Below are 27573 nucleotides of genomic sequence, written 5' to 3' on the forward strand. Positions count from 1 at the left end.
GATTAACGGTATTATTCACAACAGCAGATATTCTTTTTGAAATGGAAAGCGTGCCTCCTACAAAGACTGTTGCATTATGGGTTGTTGTCTTATTGTCACTAGGCTAGCTAAGCTACGTTTAGAAGTTTTAAGTCAGTTTAAAGTGCATCTTTTAGAGTTTGTCAGTGTTTAGGAAACTCATTCTGACACTCTTGTACAGTAACATGTTTTAATATAAATTCCTCGAGTCAAATCTGGTGTCACAGATGATGAGGAGCTCCAAAATGCTAATCTAAAACTACCAGAAATCAAATAATTTTCACTTCTTCCAGCAACCTGACAGGAGCAGCCTAAAGGAAGTATTTAATGTTCTACGTTTACTAATATTTGGGTCAGTATGGTTGATATTGCTCAATCTGGAATTGAGTGTTACATAACTACCCTAAACCTGAGAATCAACATCCCTAATTACCAACCGGGCAAAGCCGTGAAACTGCCCTGTAGGGAATCTAGTTTAGAATTTAGTTTTTAAGCCTTGTTATTTCTGTTTATCTTGTACTTACATGGGACATATTCTGAAATAAATGTAGTGCTTAATTAAGTTAAGTAAACAAATTCCGAAAACACATACAAATAGTGGGAGACATGCGGCGTCAGTAGGGGCCTGCAGCTCATTTTTGCCTGAGGGCAAATAATTAAAAACCCAAAACTCTGTGACATTTTCACAGAAACACATAATTAAGGCTCGATTACCAAGAGACATCAAATCTACTTTCGACTGTTATTAATTCAGCTGAGGCTGTGCATAAATGGCATATATTCCTAAATTAGTTTAAACTAATTACTAGGGGGGAAAAAAAGTTGTTTTCACGTGGTGTTGCTAACAGAAAAGTACTGTTAAGTTGTTACTGTTACAACATACAGGGAAATCATTGTTTTGTGTTTAAACATATCCAACCTTATCACCGTACAAAAACGTTCTGCAAAACCTCCAAGTATGTTCAATGCCAGTGTTTTATAACGTCCAGTGCCAGTGATTTTAAAATAATCTTGCTTTCGACAATATCTGTTCACAGAAACTACAGTAAAGATGATTGACTCAGGTGTCTGGCCATGCTCATATTTACTGGAAAGGGTAATATGAGCTTCTTGTAACAATATGCAGTATAGTTGATGTCTACAGCCTAGAGGCAAACTGTCCTATCTGTCTACAGGTCAGGGTCAAGTCTGAGCATAAACCCTTTTTTTGAAATGTGATCTATAAATTGAACCAATACTTACTCCCCCCCCCCGTCACAGGTTGCAAATCTCTGAGTTTCAAACAGTTCACCTGTTAGATTTGTTTATTTGAGTAGTTTGTAGAGGCCTAAAAAGGTAAAACATTCCAGTTTCATAATACAGACAGGTTGACACAAGTCAGAAAAAAGTAACTTGATTTGTGTTGCAAATACAGTTGTTTGTTTTTTCTCCCTTATTTCCTATCTTTTTAATAATGTTATGATTAAATAATAGTAGGGAACCGCTATGTTAGAGAGGGTTTGGACTCAAATGTAGTGTTACACACAGTTACCGTTACAAAGAGTTCCTTTTTCCTGTTTTCTCTACCTTACCTGTCCACACCTACAACCAAGTGAATGCAACAAATGTACCCGTTGTCTTGCTAGACGGGTTCATTTCTTCTAGTCTCCTTTCTCCACAGGTTCCTAAACAGGTCAAGCTGAAGCATGCTGCAACAAGTTGAAACCTGCTCTGCTAACAGCTGTGTACACAATATTCTAGGAAAGATAGGAAAAGCAGTAAATGTAGTATAGGCGGATTAGACAGACTGAGGGCAAGTGGGAAAATCTTAAAAAACTAGACAAAGTAACTCCTGATATGCTGTGAATATTACAGTATTTAAGTGGATGCATGAGTTGTATTTTCCTTTAACTCATACTGAAGTGTGGATTCAGTGTAAAACATGTAGAAATGTGTGTGGTCTCTCTGTTTACCAACATCTAGAGACAGAAAGGTGGATAAAGTCACTCTTACCGAGGCTGCAACCAACGATGATGTTCATTATTGATTAATCTGTCTATTCTTTCAATCAGCTTTAATAGTTTAGCCTCAAAAATGTTTTAAAAAAAAATGACGTAATGTCTTCAAACTGCTTGTTTTGTCTGGCCAACAATCCCAACAATCGAAAATGATCCTATTTACAACGATATCAAACAGACAAAAGCAGCAAATCCTCACATTTAATAAGCTTCTGTCGGAACTTTTTTTTCCACTTCATAAATTACTCAATTTTTTTAGTTGATTATTAAAATAATTGACACTTAATGAGATCAAATTGACTTTTATGGCATTATAGTTGATTTTTGCTCCAGAAAACAAGGTTAACTTAGTTTGAAAGTGTAAAGATCCCTAATAAACAGGCTCATAACTGCACTGTGTCAGTAAGTATAGAGGGTGGTGGGGGGGTTATATTTATAGCAGTCAGTGAGGTCACCAACAGCAGACAACCTCAATGAGCTTTATTCAGTCTATAGTTTACACCCCCCACCTTGCATACACACACTCACAAACGCACATCGTGACCTCTGAAGGAAGCTCATGGGAAACGTGAGAGCTGCTCATCCATACTAATGAGGACAATAAATCAGGGGGGAGTTTTAAAAGTCGTATAGACAGGAAAACACATTGTGTATTTATTTATAGAAACTGGGTTATGACCAAAAACATTGGCTCGGTTTTGTTTCTCCCGAGATTAATAGGGGCTTTCCGACTGGAGGGATTTTTGCAGTTCTTAGAACTAAACGTTCCATGAACACTTTTTTCGTCGTGTTCCGACAGGAAAAATTTGGGGATTTTTACGTTCCTCTGGCCTCAGTAGCGTACTTTTTTAGCTCCTACTTCAGAGCAGGGTTTTTTCCATTTTCCTAGGTTTCCTACCATCTTATTCATCATTAAATTCACTTCTGACAACGTTTTAGGCGAAAAATTAACTGTTTAGATTTCCAATATAGGCAGTCTTGCGAAAACTGATGCCGAATTGACAATTTGCTTCAAAGTTTTCGGCGTTGAGAAGCTCCATGAAGTGAGGCGACAGCCAGCAAGCTCCTGCCCCGGCCTCTAGCTCGTCGCTCGGCCAGTCTTGCTCAGACACCTCGCTGTGAGCTGGAGGTCTCTCAGACCGCTCTCGTAAATAAGAGGCTTTTATTTTGCCGTTGACGGTTCGTTTGTTTAAATATCACAACACATGTCCATCATAAGATTAACGGGAACCTGTGGTTAACTGTCTTTTCGGAGTTAAACTCCACAAGCGTGTCCTGCGGCTCGCCAGCCGTCACACACACTCACACACACTCACACACACACACACACACACACACACACACACACGTCCACAGCGCAGCAGGCAGAGGCGGGGTCTGTTCCGAGTATAATAAAGCCCCGTCTGTGTTGAGCAAAACAATACGTGAATTACTACGAGAATGGACGGAATGCGGAACTCGGAAAAGTGGACTGATGCGGAGGTGCAGGCACTGCTGGCCATGTACGGCCTCCTCCATGCTGCTTTGTTGTTGTTGTATGTGGCGCTAAGGTCTAGTGACGATGCTATAAAGACCGTTGCCTTGCTTGCGTCACTCCCTTACCCCTCCTACCAGTCCCTATGGCCACTTGGCCAGTGGGAATGCAAACGGAAAAAAAGATTTTGGGGGAGAGTAGTTCTTAGAACTGCTTAGAAGTGTACTTTTCCTCTAAAAAGTACAAGTACTATCCGGTCGGAAAGCACCTATTGTGATCAGTATTGATGAAAAAGGCTATGGTGGTAGAATTAACAAAGTCTAAATCTTAGATATTACTCTAAATATAATATTGTACGTTTTACTCCACTACATTTATTTCACAGCTGGATACTACATCATCAGTTGTTAAATGTAAAGCATCATACATTAGAATACCTAAACATTATATAAAGTTAAAATTAGCTCCAACTTGAACAAAATAATGCTGTTTACCCATTACTGCATCAGTAATATTCCAATACTGTATTATTTTACACTGAATGGGGCCATTTTAAATGAGTACTTCTGATACTTCGTAGCATACATTTTGCTGCTGTAGCTGTATAGAATTGAGCAACAGTGCATTTCTATTGTTTATAAGTTTAATTTCCTATTTAAAAAGAGACAGTCTCAAAGATGATCTGATGTTTGCTGTGGTGGAATATGACTAACTACTCAATTACTACTATTAACTCAAGAACTGTACAAATTGAGGTACATTTAATGCCACTTTATACTTTTACTCCCCTACATTTCACACAAAATATTGTAGGCTTTTATTACTCCACTGCATGAATTTGACAGCTAACGTTACTACTGAAATGTCAAATTTATCTCCACTTCAACAACAGCTAAATTATATTTAGCATTAATAATATAATAGTATAATACATATCAGTGTAACACAGTGCTATTACTCTGAACTGAGTACCTTTATGTTTGATAGTTTGAGTTAATTTAGCTAATAACATACTTTTACTTGAATTGTATATTAATTGAATACATTTTTAGTGCAGGGGGGTACTGTCTGAGTGCTCTTCTAGTTTTCCATGTATTGCTCATTAGAAGAAATGCTGTATTTCTGATTTCTGCCAAGTGAAGGAAGTTTTTCACATCGGTCACTTTCCAGGAATACAGCAGAGTAGTTTCCAACTCAGATATTTTTGTTTTGCCAAACTGTACACTTACATAACAAAAACGTACAATAGAAAACACGAGGGAATCAAATGTTAAGGTCATGGAAGTGCTCTGACATAGTAGTGGAAATTGTATTGACTCAAACATCACATACTGTTGCTGCCCAGCCTTTTGTGTCCGGGAGTGGGGGGGGGGGGGTTAATACTAACAGTCACAGAGACAGGAGTTTTACGTTAAATATTATTTATTGCAGATGAAACACTTTTCACTCACAGCGTCAGCTCAGGCAGGTTCAGAGCTGACTGGGTTTACAGTTTCATGTCAGGACGCGTCTGTCCTGTCAGTCACTCTCAATCTCTCTCTTTCTCACACGCACACGCACACACATGCACACAGTCAATCTGAAAATGTGATCATCACAGATGCAATCTGTCAGTCAAACAATGTGGAGGGCTGGTGCAGTCTGAAAGAAAAAAAAAGAAAAAAAAAAGAAAAAAAAATGAATCCAAAAAAAAATGTACAACAGTTATATACAGCTTCTCATGAGCCGAAACCAAAACCCTGAAAAATATTTTTTGATGAAATTATTTCACATCTGCTACATGAGAATAAATCAACCTGACCTGATTGGAGCTCAGTAACTCACTTTGGGTTATGTTTGATTTGTATACAGAAACCAGTCTGAAGATTTTTGGGTTGCTAGATGTAGTTGGACAAAATATAAATATAATTGCGTGAAACTAATTTTCCTTTCTTCCTCATTCCTTCAAACCACCCTTTAAAAGATCATTTCTAACGGGGGGGGGGGGGATACTTCCCCACACTTTGCTACTCTACACTGTTGAAGCAAATGGTTTTAAATTCTCTCTCTCCCTCACACACACAGTAATCAGGTATCTCCTCTTCGACTGTATAGTCCCACTGCAGTACCGAGAGCCACAGAGAGGCCTGGATAATCTGAGCTGCTGTCATACCAGCACCCATGGCACTAACCTCTTCCAGGTTTCAGACACCTGGACCAGGACTTCAGCTTTCCACCCTACACTGGGCTGGGCTTGATATACAGCAGGAAATGTCCCATTAAAGCTTATCGTCTCAGCAGGGCCGGACCACACTCACATACACACAAACACTAAAACTGAATGAATAAATGTCAAAAATCAAAAACAAAGCAATAAATACTAAGCACACAGTGCCGAAACTTAAAACGTTACAACTCACTTCTCACCATTTTGGACTTTCTTCTGTTTTTCCACTTTTTCTCTCCACTGTGGTTACATCCTGTATCTCCTTCCTGAAACGTTCCTGCACTATCCTTCACAAATTTCCTAAACACATCCTTCTATCTCTTCACGGTGTCCCTCTCACTTACTTGACCCCTCTAAAACCAGAGCGCACACACACACACACACACACACACACACACACACACACACACACATGCTACAGTATAAATCAGTAGGTTTCAGATTCCTCGTTTAGCTATGCATGATCAAAACAAAAGTAAATCCACAGTGACAAGACACACACAGAATCACAGCTATACATCAGTAGGAACCCAGCGGTCGTTTGGTGTCCAGCATCGCGATCGGTTGATTGGCAGTGGAGCTCTAACCCCCATTGACTAACGATTAAAATAAGAAGATATATTTCAATTCCAGCAGGGTCAGTCTTCTTTGGCTTTGATGAAACATCACTCTGCCTGTGGAGAAAGTGACAGAACAGTCAGACAACTGATCAGATTTATTTATTTATTTATTTATTTATATATATACACACACACACACACACATACATACATACATATATACACACACACACACATACTATCATGTCATGCTCGAAAGTTTGGGAAATGCACTTCTTCGCTTTCTTATCGAGAATTAAATTAATAATACTCTCGTGTCTTAAAGGGAAATATGAAGCTGGAGCCAGCTGCCGGTTAGCTTAGCTTAGCATAAAGAAACCGAGGAGAAAGTGCTAGCTTGGCTCTTTCAAGAGTTTAAAAAAATCTGCCTTCTAAACCTCTAAACCTAATTTATTATTAACACAAAATACCTCTTTTGTTGAATCCTATTCATGATAATAACAAGACCTCATGACGTTACTGCCCCCAGCCAAGAGATAGTCAGGCACATAACATCACAATAGGTTGTCTTTACGTTCAGTTTTTGGACACCACCACCAACACAAATTAGATAGAACGCGTTGATTAGTGAGCTGTAGAGGTGCTGGTAGGCACGTTTAACTTTAGACAGAGCCGGTTTCCAGTCTTCCTGCTAACTGGCTGCAGTTTGGTATTTAAACATGAAAATGGTATTAAACTTCTCATCTAACTCCTGGAAAGAGAGCAAACAAGCATGTTCTACTTTGGTTTGCAAAAGGTAAACACCATTACAGAATTTTTCTCTCTCTGCGTATACAGCAAATATAGTAGAATATATACTAATATATATAATATAGTAGCAAATAAAATATCATGCTTCAAAAGTTGACCAGGAAGAACCAAAAACCGGCCGTTTGAAGGCCTGTGCAAACAAGTTCAAACGCATCAACAAGTTGTTGCTTTGAGTCATCAAATCGTTCACTTTTTCCCATAAAACGTGAATGCAGCCTTTTTGTTCTAAAGCTGAAACGTTTCTAACCTGCCTATTAAGTAATTAATGGGGAAGAGAGTAGTAGTTTCATCTTTGAATATTTGGTATCTGCTAACTAAATAGTTATCTTTTGTTGTGCTATTAAAAAAACTAAGTGTTTATTATCATGTAATTAAAAAAGGGCGATCAAACTAAATCACTTACCGTTTTTGTTTGTCCTGCGATCATTTTAACCTGCTAAAGAGAGAAAGAAGGTTTGTTAGCAGAGGACATTGCAGTGTGAAGCTAAAGTGCTACAGGTTTCTGCCAGAAACTGTAATAAGAACCAGACCAGTTCTTAGCATAGAAACATAAAACGTGGCTGTACTTGGCAGGTGCTACACAAACTGACCGAGTCCAGAGAGAAAACTTTGTGGACAGTCTAACGTAGTATTTTATCTTTAAACGTTAAGACTTAACTGTGTTGAACGGTGGGGCTGAACCCTGGCCTCCTGTCTGTCTGGCTGTTCGGGCGTCGGTGGGTTAGTACTGCAGGTTAGTATTCTTATAAGTGTTTGGTCTGGGCTCAGTGAGCAGACCAGGAAGTAGTTTCACTGCTTCGTCTCTGCAGGCGGTCCTCTTGTATAGAGGAGGGGCTCCATAAAGCATGGCTAATGAGATGGCATATTTATGAAGCTTGCTGCAATGCAGACGAGAGAGAGCACCTGGAGAATAAGTGGAGTCGTATAGAGACTGTGCACGTGGTCTCACAGACACAGAAAGACATGCAGGAAAAGCCGCAAGTACAAGTGCATTAAATGTCTTCTAAATACCTCACGATGTAAGCCAGAGCAACTTTCATGTGTTTAAAAAAAAAAAAAAAGGGAAAAAAAAGAGACTGTTCCATTATCTCCAATAAACTCAAGGGGTCATACAGTTCAGTATATTAATATATTTTATGAAAAATTAGCTAACTGATGTATTCCACCTACGACTGAGGTTTTTCTGCAGCCAATGCTGTATTATTAGTATTTACTTTGTAATTCCAAATCATAGTACTTCTCCATTACATTAGGAAAATATAGAATGTTTACTCTACTACATTTATCTGACAACTACAGTCACTTGTTACTTTGATTTTATATACGAAACATATGATCATGATATGATATGATGCATTATTATAGATTAAAGGCGCTGCATACTCACACAGGTTTTTTCAGTTATGTGGCTGAATAGGTTCATGATGGAGTTGAGCCCTGCTCATGATTTAAATGAGGTCACCAATAGCAATGATACAGTTGTAAGTTGTCCTGCAACAAAACTAACAGGAGAGCTCCTGAAGTCCTGAAAAATGCCTATTCTTTATCTTGTTTTAAAAGATAATAACCTGTGCGCACAAAATATTATCTTTCAGGACCTTGGGGGTGCCATTCAGCATCTTTGGATTTTTTAAGTACATTTTGTAGGTAATACTTATGTACTTTTACTCAAGTAGAATTTTGAATGCGGGACTTTTACTTGCAACAGAGTAATTGTATATTGTGTTATTGCTACTTTCACTTAAGTGAAGTATCTGAATTATCACCACTGTCTTTTAATAGTTTTACCCGTTTTTGCCCCTTCACAATGCCGGCAATACAAACAAAAAAAACATCATTATCAGAGAGCCAGAAGTTCATTCATGCCCTAGAGAGATGATCTCTGAAAAGTCATGAGATCACATTTCTGTGCTTTCTTGTTTCATTATCAAAAATGATTTTCCATGAGTAACCATGCAAAATATAATCTGATTTCAGCTATAAAATCTCTCCAGTTCTTGACCTTTTACATGAACACTTTCAGAAAAAACCCTCTAAAAAAGGAAGCGTCGAGTCAATGGCAGACTTTTATGTTACTTAATTTATTATTTATATTTATTTATCATGTTATTTTATTGTTTGGTGTTGGTTTTGCGTGATAAAGAGAACATTTTAAAAACACTGATTACTTGCATCTGGGTCTAGATGTGTTAATTAAAGCTATAGTGCGTAGTTTCTGTCGCCCCCATTAGGAATTCTAAGTAATGATGACAAAACTGTTGGCGCATCCACATGATACAAGCCTTCCGTGATTGCGCACGCGCCCCCACCCCTCCTCCACGCAGTTGCTGCTAGCCAAGGAGGACACGGAGAATTAAAAAACATGATGGACTCTTCAGAGAAGGCAATTTTCTTTACTCGAGCTTCTGCGCGGGAAAGTCGCCGGACGACACAATCTTCTGAACATAGTCATACTGAGAAATACAGAGAGAGTTGCGTGGAGCTGATAGTCTTAATTAGCTTTGTAGCAACTCATTTGGCAATGGCTTGAATGTAACGGACGTTCATTAATATCAAAAAGTTACGCACTAAAGCTTTAAGCAATACTGAGACCGATGTCAAGCAACGCATGGGAGTCCCTATGCAAAGGTTAAGCATTATAAGGATTATGTTAGTGTGAAGTTTTGTTAGCAAGTGAAGCGAGTGAAAAAGAGGATAGTAATTCAGTGTGAAAAGATAACGTGAGGTACTGAGGACATACAATAACTTACCTCTATCCTTCCCATTTAGCAATCTCTCCTCTTCCTCCCGAACATCATCTGGTCAGAAAAGAGGGTAATGTGTCAACATGTGTTGGACCAAAACTTCAGCACTCTTAGATTTATAATTACATTTTATACAAAAAGAATTCAAACGTGACACTCTTGATCCGTTTTATACCCAAATATATAAACATCAAACATATTTTTAAACAAATTTGTGAAAAGTAGATCATTTCAAAGCTACAAATATGTCAAAAGAACCTCTGCAGGATACTACGGAAGTGTGGGTTTGTATATATGATCGTGTGTGTTTGTGTGTGTGTGTGTGTGTGTGTGTGTGTGTACCAGAGTGGAGCTCTTTGACCAGTGAGGACACAGTGTTGGTGATGGAGTCGGCTGCTACCAGAAGGTCATTCCTCAGGTTCCTTCTCGGACCTGTTATGGAAAGATGCGAGGAAAAAGATCCAATGTTGTGTGTCGCAGTACAAAGATTACATTTACTCCGATTTTGAGGTTAGGGTTACACATCATAACAAACTCAAAAACCTAATGCAGAATTAAAGCTATAAAAAGCTATTTAACCGATACAGCAAAATAGCAAATCACATTTAAAAGTTAACTTGTCTCTACAGTAGAGCAGAATTAAAAAATAACTGTATAGCTTAGGACAAGCCTTTTTTTAAACCACCTTTTAAGCCCGTTGAGACAAATTTGTGATTTGATTTCATGTTTTACACCAAGTTTTGATAATGTGGTGCATTTGTGTTCTTGTGTAACATTATAAATTATTTTATTGTGACACAGGATTTCCTATGACAAATGGGCTACTTCTTAAACGATTAGCTCCTGTCAAGTGGTTTGTATTACAGGCTACAGGTTTTACAGCACACCATGAAGGTGAAACCAGCATTAAAATACCAATATCCTAAAGAGTTAGACCTTTCATCTGCAAACCTGAAATGTATAGCTTGATTTAAATTCATCACTTACAAGTAAAACATTTAGACAAGCAGTTGTATGGAAGATTTTTTTCAACTCATGTGATATCATATACTCGGTTATATATGTGAAAGCTAAAACTCTTAACAGGGAAATTGTTGTTGAGCTGCTAGTAAAAGTGGTGGAACAACATGTAAACCTTGTTAGGTCAAGAATAAATCCTACCAGAAACATCACTCCTGTGTCTCAAAGAGGTGAAAAAAGGACCAACGATGAATACCTTCTCGTATATTGTCTCAGAGTGGTAAACCTGAGACAATATACGAAACCAAAACCATAAAACCACCAAGACCATAAAAACAATAATTATTTTATGGATGTGTTTTTTTTTTTTTACCCTGCTGTGAGTTCTGTGTAAGACTTACCTTGGGCAAATGCTTCTTGTACGTCACCACCAACCCCAGCGAGTGAATCTTGAGGAGAGTACATGTGAGCCTGGGGAGATGCAGCACCTACGGAGCGGACGGTTGATGGGCTCGGTCGAGAAGGAGAGGCGTGAGAAGAGCCAGCCGCCTGCGCCTAAGAGATGGATTTATAAGGGGTTGTTGCACATCATCATTTATGACTTTATGACATCTAATTTGTCATTTTTGTTGCAGCTGACATCACCTCCACAATGTAATAAAATTTCTGGTAACTGCTGGAAAAAAGGTGAGTGTTTAGGTCCCGATTGGAAAAATTAAGCAGTTTCTCCATTGCGTGTAAAGTTGACTTATTTTTGACATTTTAAGTTTCTGCATGAAATAAGGGCTCAATCCCACATTACCACCATTGTGAGTCTAACATAAGGGGGATAAACTTACTGCCTGTCGCTGTTCCTCATCCTACAGGGCCACAACATGGGCAGTCGAAAACAAATGGGGAGGAAAAGGATGGAAAAGAAGAGGTCAGGTACAGTCAGAGCTGGAAAAGGGTGAAATTTTTAAGGAGGAAATAGCAAAGAGAAAAGTGAGGCTTGTTACAGTGAGGACAGGCAGGGAAGTGTGAAGAAAAAAGGAAAACGTTGCCCTCTAGTGCAGTGTTTCTCAACAGGGGTGGTACCGCCCCCCAGGGGGCGTTCAGAGGATGACGGGGGACACTGGAAGCAATATTTTGGAAAGGGGGGCATTGAGGTGCTTGGTCCTTGAGGGGTGTTTGTTTGAAAGCTAGTTTAAACCAAACATTCACAATAACAATACATGTTTACACTTTAAACTACTTGCAAAAAACAGTGGTCTGCTACATTAAAACCTGCCAGTGTATCATAACTCTTCTTCTCTTCTGTGTTTCTGTCAGCTTTGTTTGTCGCAGCTCGGTGCTGCCTTCATGGAAACGGGACGTCAAAGACACATCTTAAATGAGCTCTGTACTTCAGCGTGAAGCTGCGCTCAGATAAAAAAATAAAAAAAAAATTAAAAAAAAATGTAGCCTGTCTAATAAGTAGACTTTATATTTCACAGTAACAGTTTTTCGTCAGATCGTTTATATAACACAAGGTTTCCTACTGCACCTGAAGGCAGCTTCATTTCACGGAGAAAGAAAAGAGACGAGCGAGAGACATCGACTGTAATTTGTTGTCTGGCAAACATTTAGCCGTTTCACAAACTCCCCGGCAGTTCAGGGCTTGTGTTTGGTGTTTTAAAACGGTCTTGTGGAAGCGATAGAGGCAGTGATGTTACTGTTTACTGTACGGGATTCTCACACCTCCTCAAAACGCAGCGCGATGTGGTGTTGCGTTTCTCCAAACGTTTTTTTTCTGCTATTTACTCGCAAGACAGGCGATAGCAAACCTATGCTCTTCTAAGCATCAACAAAGGGCTCTCACTAACTTTCAAAGGTTGTAAACGTATTTCCATTCAGAAGTAAATCCTTCTGCTTTTACCCCTTGATAAGTGCCAGCTTGTTTTCCGTTGGAACAATTCGATTATAGATTTAGATGTGAATGAAAAATAGATTTGAATGTTAAATTGCTAGCCGTTTCTGATTGGCTACTGTTAGTGTTTGTAATACCCAATTGAAGTTTGAATGTTACATATCTAGTCGTTCTGATTGGCTGCCGTTATTTAAATTGAATGTCAAAGGGTTGCATTTTTTTGTAAATATATTTACACCTGTAAATATAATTTCTATTCACATGGCTTTTTTGATACCTGGGAAACTAATAAATATGTTGTTTATCATTCAATGATAGGATTTATTGATTATTTTTGATAACATTAGTAACAACAATAATAGGCCTAATATTAGGGCGTAATCATTAATATTCGGGGCAATTAGCCTACATCTTATTTGATGGGGGGGCGGTTAGGGACTTGGATAATGGATAGGGGGGCGCTGGCACAAAAAAGGTTGAGAACCACTGCTCTAGTGTGTGGCAATACACCATGCTGAAAACAATAGTCTGTGTGTGTGTGTGTGTGTGTGTGTGACCTTGAGCAACTTCATCAATCCCTCGAGCTGTACCATCAGTTCCCTCCTGCTCTCTTGCAGAGATGACATCCTCTGCTCCAGCTCATCTTTCCTTTGTCTGCAACACACACCAACCCTCCATTACTGTCACAGAACAAGAGTGGCTGTGCGTGATCAGAGAAGGCTTGTATCATGTGGACGCGCCAACAGTTTTGTTGTCATTACTTAGAATTCCTCATGGGGAAGACAGAAAACTATGCACTATAGCTTTAAACTCCGGTCATGCATCTCCAGATTTGATCTGGTACAAATTAATTTGCACGAAGCCACATAAACAGTATCCATTTTCTGTTAGCCAGATCATAGCATAGCATAAATGTAGGTAGGCCTTAACACATTCCATTCCAAGCTACTTTTGGTTGGTACAGTACCATGAGGTTTATGAGTAGATAAAACACAGTTGGAAAACTGCCAAAACACACACACACACACTCTCTCTCTCTCTCTCTCATTACACTTCTACAGACAGTTGTCAAGTGGCCTGGTAAGCGAAATAAGAGACTCAGTTTAATCAAGTAGGCCTTTGAGCATGAGATCATCCTTGAAAGGGTCCTGGGAGATCCCCAAACAGCAGAAGAAGGTGAGAGCATTTCCAGAGAAAATGCAAATCGTAGAGCGATCAGATTGAATGAAGCATGAATGGTTGAAGATCGAAGGAACACAGCGTAAGAAAGCCTTAGCATTTATTCTCAGTGACCAGTTGTTACAGGGTTTGAAGAGGAGACTCGGTGGAGATGAGATGTGAAAGAACTAGCTGACCAGAACATGAGAACACCATGAGCCTCTGAGAACACACCATAAAGTCTGATGTATACTGTTTCTCAGATGGCAGAAGCAGCAGGGACGTTCATCGTGCACTTAGATCTGCTGAAAAACGCTCTAGTGTTGACCACCAAGGCCTTTAAAGACTTTGAGAAGTGCAGATTGAATCCAAACCGCATCTGATAAATTCTTACTATTTACAGTGAGTTGGCAGCAAAAAGAATCCAAGATGTAAGAGTCAGCACACGTAACATCATACTAGAGAGGTGTTTACAATCTTCAGTATGTGGTCTGGATGGGACAAGAAGCAGAAGCTTTCCTTCTTTTCCTTAACCTTCTCCTCACGTTAGGAAAAATGAGTAAATAAGCAAACTGTCAGACAACAGTTATGCAGTATACTCCAGATTTGAGTCATTATGATCCCAAATTAAAGCTTTAACAGTAAGATTGACAAAAAGTTTAAGAAAAAAAAAAAAGATCTTAATCAAGGATATGATAAGAAAGATTACCATGACTGCAAGTTCAAAGAGGTGACACCATCGGATCATTCAGATAGAGATATTACTGATAATGACTATAATTTACACATATAAATAGTTACAGTATCGACCGTTGAGCTGTGAAGAGGGAAGGGAGACTTGGACATTTTAGGGTACAAAATTGGTGTGCATTTAACATATTACAATAAAACAGAGTGTAGTTACCTTGAATTATGGGAATTAGCTATTGTGTGTTATTAAGGTTGTTTCAGTTTTCATATAATTTAGTCCCAAATCAGAAACATGCTCCATTCATCACATTTTGTTTTCAATATTCTAGTCAAAACCACTTACAAAGAAAGAAACGGGACATTTTGTGTTGTTGTAGAATTTTAAAACTTTTGAATTTGGCGCCACTAAGTGGCCACATCCATGACTGCGATTGAGGCATTTTTCTACCAACAAAAACTTTCAGCATCAGAAGAAGAAAAAAGATGCACCAATCAAATACAAATCAGTGGATTTAAAGCTGCTCTGTGTAGCACTTAAAACCACTAGTATCCTTCCATCATCCTTACTGCAACTCTCTCTCTCCAGCAGAATTGTTATTGCTTTAAATCACTCCTCTCCCTTGGAATTTTGTTTTGTAGAAATAGCATGAACATGTTGGAAGAGATTTTTACTTTGGCTTTTCTCAAACTCCACCATCTGTCACCGCCATCTGCCATAAAGCACTCTCCCTCTGTGCTGCAAAGCAACGCGGCAGATTTCCCGTCAAATCTGACACTGTGGCACACAATGTAGAAAACGCAAGGTAGCTGGCAAACTTTGATTGTTTTTTAAAATTATGTTTGGGCATCAATTCTGTGGATATGTCAACAACAAAAAAAACTAATAGTCGTTATAGTATGTGTGTGCAGCAGGAGACCACACTACCCATCTCCTGGGCAGTTCCGGTGTTTACAGTACCTGAGCAGACGGAGCTCGGCCAGCAGAGTCGGGTTGGTGCTGCCTTTCCCCGGACTGGCCTGGCACGCTGCGTCATGCTCTACACGGAGACGTTTGATCTCTGCCAAGATCTCTCTGGGAAATGAAAAACATACTGGTAAGCTACTGTTAAGGCTGGGGGAGCACTACATGACTGAACAGACTGTGAAAAGACAGGGCAAGAACACACTAAACACTTCCGCAGGCTTTTGTAGATTATGTGGAGGAATGAGGAATAAGTTGCATAACTTCTCCAATTTCCCCCCCAAATAAGACCACTGTTCTCTAAACGGGGGGAAAAACTGGGCCAGTAAAACCACCAGACAGGGACACCTGAAATCCTACTGCATATATAAAGTCACAAATACAACTACAACGTGACAGACTTACAAGAGCATGAGTCAAACTAAAAGTTAATTAAAATTAGTGACTCATCCGCTATTCACACATTTCTACCTGTTTTTGCATTCCAGCTGAGCAATGAGCTCCCTCTTCTGTTTGTTCACATCAAAGTTGATGCTCCGGTTAGGTATCACCTGAAAGACACAGACAACACTGAGTTACTGAAGCTCACTGACTGTGTGATGACCATTTATCATTTAACAACCAAAAGATGGTCTAAGTTTAGAGAGAGAGAGACCACGCACAATTGTGCGTCAGAGCTCTATGTATACGTAACACAGAAGTACTTAGTTGTGGTTTTTATGTATTAGCCGTTTACTGTGTGTGAAAAAACACGTTGCTGTTGACTCACTCCTGTGCTGTCAGTCTCTGCCAGTCGGGAGGTGTAGCGGGCGATCAGTTTGTGCTCGTCATCTTCTCTTCTGGGACTGTCCACACTACTGACGCACAGAGAGCAGGACAATCAGCAACTTACTCACAGCACCATAAACTAATGATCTTTTTTTTTTTTTTTTAAATGTTTAACTCTTCCCATTCTTTATTCATTTACTGGGTGTAAATGTTTCCCCAAGAGCTGATTGTGGACAACCGTTTTTAAAGGTCCTATGACATGCTGCTTTTTGGATGCTTTTATATAGGCCTTAGTGGTCCCCTAATACTGTATCTGAAGTCTCTTTTATATAGGCCTTATTGGTCCCCTAATACTGTATCTGAAGTCTCTTTTATATAGGCCTTAGTGGTCCCCTAATACTGTATCTGAAGTTTCTTTTATATAGGCCTTAGTGGTCCCCTAATACTGTATCTGAAGTTTCTTTTATATAGACCTTAGTGGTCCCCTAATACTGTATCTGAAATCTCTTCCCGAAATTCAGCCTTGGTGCAGAATTACAGCCACTAGAGCCAGTCCCACAATGAGCTTTCCTGAGGATGTGCCATTTCTGTGTCTGTAGCTTTAAATGCTATTGAGGAGGAGGAGGGGGGTGGAGGGTGTGGCCTTGACCAACTGCCACTTTGCGTCATGATGTCTCTCTCTTTCTCATGGGTGGACCAAATTCTCTGGGCGGGCAAAGCAGAGAAAGGGGAGGTAACCTTCCTCCTTATGAGCTCATGAGGAGTAAGATTCCAGATCTCCCCATCTGAGCTTTCATTTTCTCAAAGGCAGAGCAGGATACCCAGGGCTCGGTTTACACCTATCACCATTTCTAGCCACTGGGGGGACCATAGGCAGGCTGGGGGAACTCATATTAATGTTAAAAAACCTCATAAAGTGACATTTTCATGCCATGGGACATTTAAATCAGTTGGCCTAAAGCCGCCTACACATGATACGCGATTTGCTCTCTGCCGATCTGCACCCAAGCGCAGAGAGCAAAGCGCAGCGCAGGTAAACGCCATCAAGGGTAGCAAGGAAGCTATTTCCCGTTGCTAGGTAACAACATGCTGTTATCTCATTGGTTGCACTTTCGAAAGGTCAGCGGCAACTAGGTCAAAGTTGAAATAATTTGAACTTGGAGCGCAGCACAAAGTGGCAAATCCAAGCGTTGCGCAACGCCAGGGGTAGCGCCGCGCATAGTTGGGCACCCTCCCCATAGGAAACCAATGGAACGGCCGGCACAAAGCGGTTTTGCCGCCTATCGTGTGTAGGCTAGAGACACAGTGCACATCCTGCAAACAAACAGCTTGGAGACGATTTACACATTGATTTCATTTGTTTTTACTTGATCTTTGCTCTTCACTACAATAATAATAATAAGATACAAAATCAAATTTGGAAGCACTTTGACTAAATTCAGGTCTATCTGTACTGCACTCTCACCTTGGGGTGGTCTGGAGGCGATTCACATACGCAGCGATCAGAGCGTGTTCCTCATTCATACGCTGAGCGGCTGCCAAACTGGACGAGAGAAAAACAGAAATAAACGTGAATTTAAATTATTCAGATTATAATGTACAGTATTCTCATTAACTAAATATCACATATAGCTCAACATATTTCATTTATTTTCAAACAATAAAAGGTAATTTCTTAAATGTCTCAGCACAATGTATTGCTGTCATTTTGCTCACCCTGCTTACAGTGAAAATGTCTGGTAATATAATGTAATGCATTTGTAAAACACATCATATCAGACTATCATAATTTGGAGCAATAAAATCCTGCACCTATTTACACCTTTGACCTTGGTGTTTTCAGTCCTCCAACGTTTCTCAAAATGGAAATGAGTGTTCAATGTCTAACTTAAGAAAACATTACAAAGTAGAAACTAAAAACTGAAAAATGTAATCCGGTAAGCAATCCGTCGAAATTTTCTTTTTCGACAAGGTAAAAGTTGACATCCAACACATTTCCGCTGATTTTTTTTTCTTCTTAAAATGCCATCTGTTTAATTCTCCGTTCACTTTTGGGCTGCAATTAACAATTACTTTCAATATCTATAATGTGCCAATAGTTTTTTCCGATTAATCATTTGCTCCACAAAATGTCAGAAAAAAGTGAAAAGTACAAAGACCAGCTATTAACCCATACATGTTGACTCAACCAAGTATTTACCGATGTAACCTGTGGTTTTAAACTCCAGATCTATTACTACTATATACAGAACAAAATACCACAAACAATAAACTGGTGTCTTTACCTTGTGGAGGACTCGGGCACTGATGAGGACAGCAACATGGCTTCACTGCTGTTCCCAGTGGGGCGAGAGGGGCTGCACACACAGAAACACACAATGTATCAGACCCATATTATCAACAGTGTAAACACAGAGTAAGGATAACAACATGAAATCATTAAACACAAAATCCTGCCTGTCAGAAAACACACATTCTTACACTCACACACTCTCTCTCTCTCACGTGCTTTTGAGTGCAATCATGCAATAGTGAATTGTACTAGTCTGAGCAAACACAGACAGGGCAAAGATCACCAGAGGGGGGGGAGAAGAGAGAGAGAGAGAGCGAGAGAGAGAGAGAGAGAGACACAGAGAGAGACACAGAGAGAGAAGAAAGAATGCAGATCCAGAGGTATCAGAAAAAAGACAAAACATTAGAAAAAATAATGTTTGTGAGAGAAATAAACCTGACACAGCATCATCATGAACATACTCACATCTGTGCTAATGCAGTCTACCTAGCCTGATTATGTGCCCAATGCTTGGAGGTCTGTAATGACCCAGTCTGTCGATGTTGGAAAATCAAACAGTGTGGATCCACTACAAGGGGCGGAGCAACCAAAGTGGCTCGCTATAGAGGTGGGACTTTTGTGGTCTCGTGTTATCTGAACTTCTTGTGTAAGTGTAACTGTATCAGTGATAACAGACCTAAATGTTATTTTAGGCCAAGAGTCTGCGATTTGGTAGTAAATGTTTAACTTTCTGTAATGAAAAGTTACCATTTTCAGTGGCAAGTTTTAACATTCCTATTAGAGCTTCTACAAAACCCTTCAACTGTCCACCTGAACATTAACTTATGTCTTATGCAGCAACAACACTGTATGTACTTACATAAAGGGCTGGGCAATAATTCGGTTTTATTGTTTATAGTCTTTCAGAGGAATGCCAATATCATCAAAAGAAGTTTGTTGTTGAGGATTCTTTTGGTTGTAATTAAAAAACAAAATACGTTGTTTTTTTCTAACAATTTCTTATTTCATCCACATTGCTAAGGCCTACCTCCATCACCTTGACTCTAGAAATACCATGCAATAATGTTTCCATCCATTTAGTTGATCTAGCAGTGCTATTTACAATGCCACTAGTCTCACATAGGCAGACCTATCTCCACAGCGCCATATCATAAAATCATTGAACTGTTTATCTGTGATAGCTAAAACGTGCCATACATGTAAGACAAGCTGAGAAGACACACAATAGCTAGCATTAGCTGACATTAGGCCCTGGTTGTACACAGCCAATTAAGACTGTTGCGGCATCCTTACAAATTCAACTTTTCATTTTCATGACAAAGAATGTGGCATTTCTTCATTCCAACACTACCTAGGCTTGCTTTAAATGGACCATTCCTTGTGTCAGTCATTAGTGTTGTTGTGAGGTCTTACACTATATTGGAGAGGTTTAGGGTCCTCTCAGGTTCCTCTGGGTAAATAGGATGAGGGGGCTCTCTGGAGGACACACAGCCCAGAGTCCTGCTCAGGGCTCGGCCAAGCTTTGTCGCTGATGACTTCTACAGAGACACACACACACACACACACACACACACACACACACACACACACACACACACAGAGAGAGAGATATCAGGTCATCATTCATAAACTGTATGACTTTTGTAACCCAGGAATTTTCTGCAGCAATGTTAACTGCATTAAAAGGGCAGGATTGAACTCCTCAAGGAAATATAAAAAAAAATTTAACTTTGAAGCAATTTAAAACCTTTTTTATTCATTACCCGTTTTATATGCAAGTACATGTATGTATATGTGCATATGTACATGACTATGTATGTACTATTATTTACATAATCCAATTAAATCGGCCCCAGGCAGTATATCTAATGCAATAAAACAGATAAACAAACCGTTGGCTGAGTGATTAGAGTGAACGAAGGCAGGTGAAAAATATTAAAATCTAATTAACAACTTAATCTATGTTGTACATTTTATCCCCTATGTCGCAAATGTGCCAAGTTAAAAGACAATAATCGTCAAAGTTCTGACTTCAGTTTCTGATTTAATTTTTTAACACAGCAATGCAGCATACTTCATCAAAGCAGACAGGAGACATGATGCAACTGTTTTTTTAAGAGTAAAGTGTGGAGAAGTGAATCAGATAAACGGAGAATAAAATAGAGCCCCAAAACTGAATCCTGTTGGTAACTATATGTAAAGTCTGCAGAGGATTATTAGGATGAGTTTCCTGCGATGAGAAGATGGTTGGGCCCTCATGTATGTACATTTGCAAATGTAGCGTTATCAGCGCCATGGCCAACCCGCAGAAAGCACACGCTGTGATACTTCAGCTTACGTCGTATTTACCAGACCGCAGGTCATCGGGTAATCAGCGCCTTTCTCCGCCCACTATACCGTAAATTGCGCTGTAGCAAAGCGTTAAGTACTGGTGCTATGATACGGCTGAGTGCAGACTGCGATATTCCCACTGCTGATGCTATGGCTGTTTGAAAATGATCCTGATGCCAATATGGATTTGAATTTGTAATGTAGCAAGGAGTTTAACAACTGCTGGAATGGAATGAGAACGCTGAGTCAGAGATTCAACGTCATCTTTGATTTCTTCCAGTAACTGTCATTTTTATCCCTCTTAAACATTAATAAGACAAATGATGCCAAGGGGATGAATAATTCAATAACCATGTTTCCATCTATTAATACATAATTTCTTCATTGAAAACATTTTCCCCCTTTAGGGTAGTTTTTGGAATATTTCTGTAATTCTATGGGATTGTGATATTTCCATTCCTATTTTTGGAAATAAATACATCATAATGAGAAAAATATTCAAAAATATGTCGGTGGAAATACACCTCTGTTTGGCTACTGACTCCTTGTCCGGATTAAATGAGGGATAATCGCAAGTTTTGTTATATGTTGTACATGAATACATATATACATTGTCTAGAGTTTATTCAGTTAACTAATCCAGATTCTAACCTTAACCGTAAAACATCTCTTTGAAGAAGTGAGGACCAGACAAAATGTCATGTCATGTTACGTCTTACTTCCCAAGTACCCAAAAATTAATAATGGTCCTATTGAAGAAGGAGGTCCAAGAGAGCACAAACACGCGCAGTGCCCCCTGGTGTGATGAATGAGTAATCACACAGTGTCTTACCCAGGATGAGTGCTCCTTCATCTGATGCTGGTTGCTATGAGAGCCACTGGCATTGCCACGCCAGAAGCAGTTCTGGCAGAGCTGGTACCCACGGCAACGGAGGCAGCGATAGCGGAAGCCCGTCATGCTGTTGCCACGACAGTAGGAGCATGACACGGGATGATAAACTGAGAGAGAAAGAGAGACATAATCTGTCATTGATAGTTTCAGCTTTGCATGACAAACAAGTCTCACAAGTTATCTTATATCTATCTATGTGTGTGTGTGTGTGTGTGTGTGTGTGTGTGTGTGTGTGTGTGTACCATGCTCCACGTTGGCCATGCGGTGCATGAGAGGCAGCCAGACAAGACACGGAGGAGGGTCAGCTACGATATCGAGGAACATGTTGAGCATCACCCTCTTCTACATCAACAAAAACAAAAAAGGACAAAACTCTTCAGGAACACAAACTAAAAATGAACCATTAGAATCAGATTCAGTTTTTATAATCATGTGAGGAGAAACTGAGTTGTTGCAGAAACACTGTAGAGAACAGAATACCATTATCAGAAAATGCAGGCAAAAAAACAACAACTATGAAATAAATCTATATAATAAAAGGACAGATGGATGAGGTGTGTGAGCGAACCTGTTGTGGGAAGCATGAGCGTGCTAAGGTGTGTGTGTAGCCAAAGGACGGGCCTTCGTGTGCAGCGGTGGGCAGCTTGAGAGCCTCCCTCAGAAAACCATCAAACTTGGACTGTACCAACACACCGCTGGAGTCCGATACCTGAGAAAAAATATCTACACACACACACACACACACACACACACACACACACACACACACACACACACACACACACACACACACACACACACACACACACACACACACACACACACACACACACACACACACACAAAATGTAAACTCTTGCTCCTGTTATGCTTTCATTATCACTATTTCTATTTCTCTCCCCAAAGCAAACATGTGAAATCAGTACGATCATGCCCATTTTCTGGGGAATGTTTAAAATATTTCTGAGAAATGTAAGAGGATAGACCTGTAACAGGTTCCATGTCAGTCCTAATGGTATTAAGTATTAACTGGTACTTACAGCGGAGTTTATCTACCAGTTTCCCTCCACACAGTATGGCCAGCATCGCCTTCACAGAGAGCACCGTCAGACGGCTGTCAGGCTCACTGGGACAAACATAAAAACATATCACACTGTAGAACAGAATATATATATATATATATATATATATATATATATATATATATATATATATATATATATATATATATATATATATATATATATATATATATATGTGACATTATCACACATGGCCATGTATGCTGTAGGCATCCAACAACACAATTTTCCATCTTAAGCATCCACAGATTTCTCTCTAGTTACCCGTCAATGGCGGCCAGTATAAATTCAACTAGCAGGACGGTGCTCTCTCGCGGGTTGATGGTGTGTGTGGTGGGCAGGCGCTTGCTGAGCTGGTTGAACAGGGAGGACACCAAGTTCTCCAGTCTGGTCACAGAGATGCCGGCGTTCAGCTCTACAGCGTTCAGACCAGCGTCCCGCACCGCCTCAATCACATTGTATATGTCGATCAGATGCACTGGAACGAGACAAGTCGAGTCGGTGAAATATCCCCGCATAATGATTTTAAAAAGCTTATTGTAGTTTAAAAATATTTCCCACTTTTCTTAAACTAAAACATTTAAACTAAAACAGTTGTTGTGATAGTATTTTGAAATTATAAAATTGAATTGTTTCAACAAAAGGTAACCTGATTTAAAAAGGGACATCGGTGACATTTTAATAATATTTTTTTGTATATCACAAACGTATTTGACAAGGAAATTTCTGTATTTACACTTTGAAGTGTTAAAACTGCACTAGAGAGCATTTCCACAAAGAAGAAGCAACAGACAAAATTCAAACTGCCATGTCATTTTCTTAGTAACCAATGTTCCCATGCTGAAGGAGACCAGGGATGACTTACAGTTGCATCTCTTCTGTATGAATCTGAGCTTGCAGGCTGTTCGATACGTAGAGAGACAAATGGCATCCAAGTTCTGCTCCCCTGTGACGAAAAGATGAAAACATTTACAAACTCTGCTGGGTGATTGTGTATCTGGAATGGAAAAACAATCTCTAGGCTCATTACAATCTCATGCAAGTCTTATATTAGGGGTCAAGAGTTACTCACCAAGCTCTACGAGGATCTGTCTCCCCTCTGCTTCTGCTGTCACTGGAGTCCCCCTCCCTCTGTCTCTCTGTCCCCCCTCCTCCATCACCATCCTGCAGAAAACACAAAACAGCAGAAAAACTCCTGGGTTTCCATACACATATTGAGAAACATCAAAACATTTCTAGTTGCTTGTTTGGGACCATGTAAACTATTTGGCCTATTGTAGCAGAGTTAGCTTAAACCTCTTTTTCATCTGCAGTCACTATCTTGTTTCTCTCATGTACGGTGTACGATTGTATGACTCAGTGCATTTCTGTTTTGGTCTTTTACAGGAAATATGACAAATAAATTATTTAAAAAAACAGCAATCAATTCTTGTAATGTTCTCTGATAGGTTTCTGGTGGATATGATTTGTTCAACATTTTAAAAAGTGACTTAAAGTTCAGAAAAAAACTTGGGATGGGATACTCATAAGTGACATAATGGCCAGAAAATACACAAACAAACGAGGCACTGTCTGTGTAACTGTAACTTTTATTTTTACACAGAGGTCTAGTGTATGCATACCGACACACCCACCCGCACACACACTAAAGGCAGGCAGGCAGGCGGCTCAGAGTCAAAACTCAGGGCCACCAGAGGATGAGCTGAGTGCTTAGTAAGTAAACACAAATAATGAGAGCAGCTGAGGAAATGTGATCTGTAGGTTGGCATTTTAGACTACTTAACAAGGGTACAGAGATAAAGAGAAAAAGAAAGAGTGAAAGAAAGAGCAAAGAGCAAAAGAACGAAATGGAGAAAAGAAAGAAATGGAGAAAAGAAAGGAAAGACAGAAGAATAATGAAGGAAAGAAAAAAAAGGGGGGGGGGAGGATGAAAAAAAAAATGAAGGAAGAAAGGAAAAAAGAAATGGAGAAAGGAAGTTAGCTGTCAACCACTGTCAGGTGACAAAGAAAACACCACAGGATATCAGTCGCCATGGTAACAGTTGTACAATCCCACAAAACTGAAACACGCACAGACACACACAAATATTTGCATTCCTTAAATGTGGACACACACACACACACACACACACACACACACACACACACACACACACACACACACACACACACACACACACACACACACACACACACACATTCCAGAGAGGATTTAAAAGCTTCCCAGGAGACTTCATGCTTCATCTAGACAAAAGAAGGATTCCTCCTTTCAGTCAATCTCTCTCTCACACTCAGAGACACTCTCCCTCTCTTAAATTCCCATACATCTTTATACAGCCGTTTCACTCTTAAGGCTGCTGATACCAGCTAGTCAAGTGTAACTTTCTTTATTCTAACCCAAATGTGCTCTCTTGACAACTTATGCCACTCCTTCCAAGTGCCCTTGAATAAGACACTAGAAACACACTAGACAACCTTTGTCAGAGGACATCTCTCATGTTACCCGACTGTATCCACTGTAAAACTGGAATCCACAGATAGATCTGGTGAAAGTAATAAGCATTTGGGCATATTTAGCACCAAGCAGATATTGGACATTATGCAGCTCTGATTGGGCAGTAGTCTTCGGACATTGCCACTATAAGCAAGATAGACTAGGCCTTATTATATTGTTTACTGGTGCTTAACAAATACGCTAATTCCCAACTTGGTTTGTAGATTAGTTTCTCAATAAATCGACTGATCTTTTGGTGTGTAAAATTTCAGAAAATAGTGAAAAATGCCCACCGCAATTTAGCAAAGCCTAAGGTGATGTCATCATTTTTTTTGTTTTACATTCACATTTAAATGAAATATTTTTTGCTTGAAAAACTAATTGATTCTTAAAATAGTTGGCGATTAATTCTGAAACATCTTTACCTTCCACTATCTAATGTTACAATTGGTTCGGCATTTGGGGAAATACTCTCATTGGCTTTCTGACAGAGATTGAAGATGAAAGAAAGCGAATACGTTTCCCAAAATGGTGAACTATACCTTTAAAGGACAGCCAGCAATACAGGAAGGCAGCTGAACAGGTGGATGCATGTGAGTCAATGAAAGGTTTGTTGCTGAAAATGTTTATAGTCGCTCATTATAACTTCATCACGAGCTGTCTGTATGTTACGTGAGCCAAAAAAAGAGTCTCCCCAGGTCACCAGTTACCACACTGGACTCCCATTGGTGAGGAAATTGATATTTCCAGCCTGGCCTTAGTGATAACTAACTAACTAACTAACTAACTAACTAACTAACTAACTAACAGACAGACACTGTCTGTCTGTCTGTCTGTCTGTCTGTCGGTGTATAGTTGACATGGAGGAACATTTGGTCTGTGAGGTTTGCTTCCTATTTTAACTCTGCAAGCTTTAAACCATCTGAGATATAATTATCCTTCCCGCAATTACCCCCAACTATGTCAGAGGGCCAGGAACAGCTTGGCTGTCGTTTTCCCAATCACTGGCTCGGAGTACAAAGGTTGGTCACAGGAAATAGATCCAAACATTGTTTTTAGAAAGTGACGTCCAAATCAAACAGACTTTTCCCCAGGTCCCTGCCTCATAAATGAATGGTGCACCTGCAGCTACCTAACCAAAATTCACTCAAAACAATAAAATATAGGCTGAGTGAAATATTATATTACACATACATCATTATGCTTAACAGTTCTAGGCTTAAATTAGCTTTGTTTTTAACAAAGTTTTAAAAAGGATAAAGTCCTTGCTACTTTCCTTCTAATCTCAATTAAAAGTTAAAAAATGATTTGTTTCTCATTACGATAACGTTATTACAGTTCTTATTACTGACTTTTTGGTTTATGGGTTGTGTGTCAAAAGTCAGACCTACATTTGCCTCTTCTACAGAAAAGTAGGCTTTGAGCCATTTTTCATTAAACTAGACGGAGGGGGATGATGACAAATTATAATAAAAAAAACAAAGCTGTGGAATTTCATATATTGTTGTTTGTTTGACTTTGCAACCATATTCATCATCTTAGTTTATCATGTTAGCATGCTAATGTTTGCTACTTAGCGCTAAAACTTATTTTTTTATATATCAAATTTAAACCATTTATTTAAAATGTAATAACTATAACAACTATTTTTTCACCAGTCATTTGCTGTTAAACGACAAAAAGAAGAAACACTAGATGGCAGAAGGGTATTTTTACAACAACATTGAATGCAACACAGGCTTACGGAGCTGGACCCAAACGCAACACTCCCAACTGTTTATCCGGCAGCATGGTGTCTCAAGTGCAGCTAGTCTGCTCTGTGTCTTTAGCTGCAGACTGTTGTACGTCCCGTTGCTGGAATCCTTTCCAGTGAAATACAGACACACTTCACATCGTTTAACTGTCAGCATTTTAACCGCGTTTAAGCCAGCTAACGTTACTAGCTAATGGTAGGCCAGCGTTACCTGCTTTATGTTAACTACGTCATGCCCTAGGCCAGAGATCTTCAACAGGGGGTCCAGGACCCCTAGGGGGTCCTCTGAGATACTGCAGGGGGGCCACCAAATTATTGGTAATTTTTTGAAAAATCTAAATGTCCTAACATGAATCCAACATATTATTAGCAAATATAAATCAGCCTATTTGTGATAGGCTTACTGGCCTATAGGTAAGCTAGCCACTAAGATAGCCATCCACAGATACAGTTAATCCAAAGGATTCAATGTTTGTTTAACATCAAAACGTGAT

At 39.5% G+C, this 27573-nt stretch overlaps 1 protein-coding gene across 7 annotated transcripts in view; it reads right to left on the reverse strand.

Annotated features, from left to right (window-relative positions):
• Window positions 1-4893: 4893 nt before the first annotated feature.
• Window positions 4894-27573, reverse strand: part of dtnba (dystrobrevin, beta a) — a 29059-nt gene continuing 6379 nt past the window's right edge. For 2 of the 7 annotated variants that reach the window (XM_078274179.1, XM_078274178.1), the window contains 20 exons: window positions 23905-23996; window positions 23698-23778; window positions 23097-23310; window positions 22791-22876; window positions 22319-22473; window positions 21993-22092; window positions 21691-21857; window positions 19941-20065; window positions 18520-18591; window positions 17700-17777; window positions 16236-16323; window positions 15938-16017; window positions 15464-15577; window positions 13215-13311; window positions 11609-11629; window positions 11171-11324; window positions 10152-10241; window positions 9816-9863; window positions 7469-7501; window positions 4894-6369 (listed from right to left, as the gene is read on the reverse strand). In XM_078274179.1, the coding sequence (XP_078130305.1) occupies window positions 7494-7501; window positions 9816-9863; window positions 10152-10241; window positions 11171-11324; window positions 11609-11629; window positions 13215-13311; window positions 15464-15577; window positions 15938-16017; window positions 16236-16323; window positions 17700-17777; window positions 18520-18591; window positions 19941-20065; window positions 21691-21857; window positions 21993-22092; window positions 22319-22473; window positions 22791-22876; window positions 23097-23310; window positions 23698-23778; window positions 23905-23995 (1869 nt within the window). In that variant the 5' untranslated portion in view covers window position 23996 and the 3' untranslated portion in view covers window positions 4894-6369; window positions 7469-7493. The remainder of the gene's footprint in view (window positions 6370-7468; window positions 7502-9815; window positions 9864-10151; window positions 10242-11170; window positions 11325-11608; window positions 11630-13214; window positions 13312-15463; window positions 15578-15937; window positions 16018-16235; window positions 16324-17699; window positions 17778-18519; window positions 18592-19940; window positions 20066-21690; window positions 21858-21992; window positions 22093-22318; window positions 22474-22790; window positions 22877-23096; window positions 23311-23697; window positions 23779-23904; window positions 23997-27573) is intronic. The other 5 variants (XM_078274183.1, XM_078274182.1, XM_078274181.1 and 2 more) reach the window with 5 other exon arrangements.

Source organism: Sander vitreus, chromosome 18, assembly GCF_031162955.1.
Source record: "Sander vitreus isolate 19-12246 chromosome 18, sanVit1, whole genome shotgun sequence".
In the NCBI taxonomy this organism is placed as follows: domain Eukaryota; kingdom Metazoa; phylum Chordata; class Actinopteri; order Perciformes; family Percidae; genus Sander; species Sander vitreus.